Genomic DNA, 5,824 nt, shown 5'->3' with positions numbered 1-5,824 from the left:
CAACTCAACTCAAAATTTAAAATTTATAAGCTAAATTTCTTAATTTTTTGATTTAAATAAAAAATTAAAAAGTTTAATTTTTTAATTTTGAGACTTAATTTTTTAATTTCTTGATTTAATCTCAAAAATTTAAAAGTTTAATTTCTTTATTTTCTTAATTTTTGAGCTAAATTGAGTCTAAATTACAACTTCTATACTAAATTAGTCAAACAATTAAAAATACACTAAATTAAACTATCCATTAAGTACAGGAGTAGAATTGAGCTGTAATCTTAAACTAAATTATTATTGTTTGAGAAATAATATTTTAATTAATAATTTATATAAAAAAATTTTAATTAATATTTTATATTTTAAAAATTTAATAATTTTATAAAATATTTAAATTCTCTATTTAATTTTATAAATATTATTATAATATATATATATTATATTTAATTAATTGCTTGTATAAATAGAATCAGATAATAAATTCTATATATATATAAATCAAACCCTTTTTCAAACCTGAATTATTTTACATCTGATTATATACTATCTAAATTTATTTTATTAAAATTTGGTTAGATTAGATACTTGTATATACCCGATAAAATTACCACCCATTGATGAAAAAGTCCAAAAAATAGAAATCGAATTCAATCAAAAATCAAATTGATTTATTTTTTAAAATTTTATTTTTCATTTAATTGATGTGATTTTGATTATTATTTGGGTTACCTCTGTTTGATTTCCATTTAAAAAAAAAATTAACTTATTCTACCTTAGCTTATTAGCTAAAAGAAAGCTAATCCTTAACGACAATTTTATCCAATTTTTTCAGTTTTAACAAAATAGGTCAAAATTTTAAAATTATAAAATTTTATGTAAATTTCCAAAAATTTTAAAAATTGTTGCAATTTTATCCATTTTTTTATATATATCTTCTTACACTTCATTTTTTTATTGGTCCAACCTTACCAATACAATTAACTACTTTCAACTTTATTTTGACATCTATTGTGCATCAAAATTCGTAGTTAATAGATTAAATTGAATGATTTTAGTTGCACATTTTTTTCTTCGCTATCACCAAATTTCTTTACTATTTGATACTCAATCGTTATCAAAATAAAATTATGAAAGAGTTTATGATTGTGATAATGTCAGATTTTCAATAATAACTATAAATAAGTCGAAAAAGTTAAAAATGCGATTGATAAATATTAGATAAAATTTTAAAACTTTTAGAATTTTGACTGATTCTATCAATGTTAAAAAGATTGAATAAAATTGTTAGAATACAATAAAATTTGGCTTTTTTTTTTTTCAATAAGCCTTTTAGGGTCTGTTTAAATTAGGTGAGGAAAGGGTAACCAATAGAAGGGTAAGAAAGGGTAAAGAAGGGGAAAGATGAGGAGAGTTACAATAAAAAAAAATCTCATCTTTATGAAGGAGTGAATTAATAGAAAGGTAATAAAAAATAATGCATATTTTTTATATTTGAAAAGAGTGAAGGAGGGATAAATTTAATGGGTATAAAATTATAAATATTCATAATTATCCTCTCACCCTCCTTACCCCTCCTTACACCCTAATTCAGGGTGTAAAAAAATTGAAATTTGAGTGGTAAGAGAAGATAAGGCTTACCCATATAGAAATAGAAATATTCATAACTATCCTCTCTCCCTCCTTACTCCTCCTTACACCCCAATTTGGGGTGTAAAAAAATTGAGATTTGAGTGGTAAGGGAAGGTAAGGCTTAATCTTGCTTACTCTCGCCCTTCGTTAACTCACCTCTTTCTAAATAGAGATAAAATAATTACGTACCCCTTCTTATCTTTATTTAATCCTCCCTCACACTCATCCAAATAGACCCTTAATCTTAGCATGAAGAACTCAATAGTATAGATAATATGAGGAACTCAATAGTATAGATAATTAAAATTATAAGGATAAAATAATATAAATAATTAAATATCAATTATTAAATTAATTATAAGGAAACGCGTAAATATGCCTTGCACTGGGACTTTGATAACATTATGCGTAAATACGCGTATATATCGATCCTCTTGTATGCGAATCAAATATCAATTTCATTCAAAACAAATTTTATAACATTCTTCCCTTCGTATTCAATTCAATGCCGATTCATTTTAAATTTTTCAGTGCAAAGGAGTATGATTCCTTCTCGGTGGATAGCTCTGTTATTTCTGTTGATGCTCTGAAACAGAAAATTGTTGAATTAAAGTATAAATCTAAATCCAATAGCTTGTGTTTGGGTACTGATTTGGACCTTGTGGTCGTTAATGCCCAGACGAATGATTGTTACGCTGATGATATGCTGATCCCTAACAATACTAGGGTTCTGATTCGTCGTGTTCCTGGATCGCGACGTCGCAACCCCATCGACAATACAACTATTGTTGTTAGTGAAAAGCAACGGCCACTTAGTTCCTCTTATTGTACTGGTTCTAATTCTTCCAAGATTAGCACTGAAACTGCTGTTACTGCTTCATGCAGAAGCAACCCTGCAAATACTGATGTTAGTACTGTTTGTTCAAGTACTGTCAATAGTTTTTCCACAACAAAACCCAATGGGGATAATGGATTTCGATGTGACGATGGGTTTGGGGATGATGTGTTTGTGATTCCTAGAATGAAGCCAGTTCAGCATAGCAAGTCAACTGTAGATGCAGAATCTGATGAGGACAGCAAGATTAAGGCTTTAGTAAATACTCCAGCCTTGGACTGGCGGTTGGAAGGTTCTAATGGTGTGAAAAATGGTAGGGGTTTTGGTGGATTGGTGAAGAAATTACCACCAGAGGGTTATGTATGTCACAGATGTAAGGTGCGAGGACATTTTATTCAGGACTGCCCAACAAATGGAGATCCAAATTATGATTGCAAAAGATTGAGGCCTCCTACTGGAATTCCCAAGTCGATGCTGATGCCAAACCGAGGTGGCTCTTATGTGTTGTCAAGTGGTGCAACTGCTGTTTTACAGCCAAATTATCATGCTTTTGAGAAGGAAATTTTTGGCTGCTTGCCTTCAAAGAGATCCTGGTCTGTTGGTGATCTTCCACCAGAACTTCTCTGCCCCTTGTGCAAACAAGTAATCAAGGATGCTGTCTTGACTAGCAAATGTTGTTTCAAGAGCTTTTGTGATAAGTGTATCAGGGTTCATCTAATCACCTCTAAGTTGAAATGTGTTTGTGGGGCAACAAATATCCTTACTGATTATCTGATTCCAAACATGACGCTTAGGGACACAATTAATTGCATTTTGAAATCTGGTCCTTGTTACAGCAGCAGTGGTGAAAATGCCAAAGGAAACTCTTTCCAAGATAAGGATATGGAATTGGCTCTCTGTTCAGAACCTCAGATCTCTACAACAAAACCATCTGCAGAATCATTTCAGGAAGAGCAGAAGCCATCACCTGCTGATGTAGAAGATGGGGCAAATAAAAGAAAACTTATTGACGCTCCACAGCAGATGACTAAGAAAGCTAGAACTACAGGAGCAACTGATGTGTCTGACGTTACTATTGGGCCAATGAGAATGAAAGATACAGCATCACAAGGAGGTGTCATGGGGGTTGAGGAAAAAGTGCAGCAAAAGGAGATTTCCAGTGAGGTAGAGAAGAAAAAGGAAGAGAGAGAAGTGGTCAAGGGTGAAGTCAAGCAAAAGGTGGTTTGTGGTGCGAAAGGAAAGAAAAAGAGAGGAAGAAGTTGTCAAGGTGTTGAGACTGAGAGCTATATGATGCCTATTGGTTCTTATGCACATAATCCATACTGGGTTGGTGCGCAGGTGGGGTTGGAAGGATATATGGCACCTTATTATGCTGCTGGTGCGATGATCTATGGATTGAGCTCCTTTGGAACATCATTCAATGGTCTGATGAATCAATACACTTTTAATATGCAGTGAATGGGTGACCGGAGATGACGCTGTGGGTTTAAAGCTCAGATGTTGAGTTTTAATGGCAACCGTTCCTTTTTTTCTAGTTTCTTTTGAGCCTAAATGTATAGTAGGAAAATATGGATATACATTGGTTTAACCTTGACCAGTCTTGTAATCGCTGTTTTAATATTTTAATAAAACTCTCATATTCTTTTTTCCAATAATTTTGTTGTTTATTTCATTTATTTATTCTCTCAACGAATATGGCTTTTGCAAAAGAAATAAGGGTTGCAAGGAAGCCTACAAGTATTGAACAAACAATAGAACAAAGCGCACGAATCTTTTTTTGGATTTGGAAGGGCATTCATTATTAGCATTCCATTTTGGTAGCCTATTTCATGAGTGCTGTATGGTGAATTTTTTGGAAGATTATTCATAATTTTTTATTAAAAATTGCTATTATTGCAGTTTACTAATATTGTGAATCACCTTTTATAATCTAATGTTTGAAAATTGAAGTAAAATTAAGTTGTTGTGGTTCTTAATTAACAGGAGGAGAAAATTAAAGAATAAAAAATAAATTAAAAAAAAAATTAAATCAGGCGAGATCGAATTAGTAAAAAAAAAAAACAAAATTTTGTTTGTTTTTGTCCTCCCTTTTTGCTAATTATTTACACAAAAATTTCTTTTTCTGTTTCGTCTTCTGCAAAAACCCACAAATGAATTCTATAGCATATGCTATTTCTTGCCATTTTTAATTGCCAAAAGGAGGAAGAAAACATTGAAATCTACAACTTCAATCTTTCATTTCTCTACCATCTCCCTTTTGTGATTTGCAGACTGTTCTCCTTATCTAAAAACTGTGACACAAGTCTTACCACTATGTGCAATATTAACTCCATCAATATACTGATAATCTTGCATTACAAATTAACTAAAGTGAAAGAATTACTTTTTAATTCTACGCTACTGTTCCTCAATGCTTGTTAATGGCATGTGCAAATGTATTCTAGGATTTAAAATTATTTTTTTTATACTTTTATATTTTTACTTTTTAATTTTAATTATTATAAAAGAATACTCAACTCAACTCAACTAAGCCTTTATCCCAAAAATTTAGGGTCGGCTATATGAATTCGTTTTCTCCACTCTAAACGATTTTGGGTTAAATCCTCAGAAATGTGTAATGCTTCTAGGTCATGTTGTACTACTCTCCTCTAAGTCAATTTAGGTCTACCTCTTTTTTTTCTTTCTATCCTTTAACCTAATGTGCTCTACTTGTCTAACTGGGGCCTCCGTATATCTACGCTTCACATGACCAAACCACCTCAATCTCCCTTCTTTCAACTTATCCTCAATTGGCATCACTCCTACCTTTTCTCTGATACTCTCATTATGGACATTATCTAGTCTAGTATGGCTACTCATCTACCTTAACATTCTCATCTTTGCAACTCTTATCCTACACGTATACAACTCCTTCAGTGCCCAACACTCACTACCATATAACATAGCCGGTTGTATGGCTGAACGGTAAAATTTTCCTTTCAACTTATTGGGAATCTTGTGATCACATAAAACTCCCATAACACGTCTCCACTTCAACCATCCATCTTTAATCCTATGACTAACATCCTCCTCACATCCCTCATCTACTTGAAGGACTGAGCCGAGATATTTAAACTGATTACTTTAGGACAGTACCACTCCATCCAAACTAACTCCTTTCCTATCACTAGTTTGGCCTTCACTGAACTTGCAATGCATATATTCTGTCTTCGTTCTACTTAACTTAAAGCTCTTTGACTCTAGAGTACTTCTCCAAAGCTCTAGCTTTCTATTGACTCCTTCTTACGTCTCATCTATCAGAATAATATCATCCGCAAACATCATGTACCAAGGAATACTCTCTTGTATATGTTTCGTCAATTCATCTAA

General features: G+C 32.0%; 1 protein-coding gene across 1 annotated transcript; it reads left to right on the top strand.

Moving 5' to 3' along the window:
* The first annotated feature begins 1,723 nt into the window (after positions 1-1,723).
* On the top strand, positions 1,724-4,066 carry LOC131178494 (E3 ubiquitin ligase PARAQUAT TOLERANCE 3-like). The gene has a single exon (XM_058143458.1). The coding sequence runs from the start codon at positions 2,126-2,128 to the stop codon at positions 3,911-3,913; it is 1,788 nt and encodes a 595-aa protein (XP_057999441.1). The 5' UTR covers positions 1,724-2,125; the 3' UTR covers positions 3,914-4,066.
* Positions 4,067-5,824: the final 1,758 nt, after the last annotated feature.

The sequence above is a fragment of the Hevea brasiliensis genome, chromosome 3 (assembly GCF_030052815.1).
Source record: "Hevea brasiliensis isolate MT/VB/25A 57/8 chromosome 3, ASM3005281v1, whole genome shotgun sequence".
NCBI classification, from domain to species: Eukaryota; Viridiplantae; Streptophyta; class Magnoliopsida; order Malpighiales; family Euphorbiaceae; genus Hevea; species Hevea brasiliensis.
This window is presented reverse-complemented; position numbering and strand designations above follow the sequence as displayed.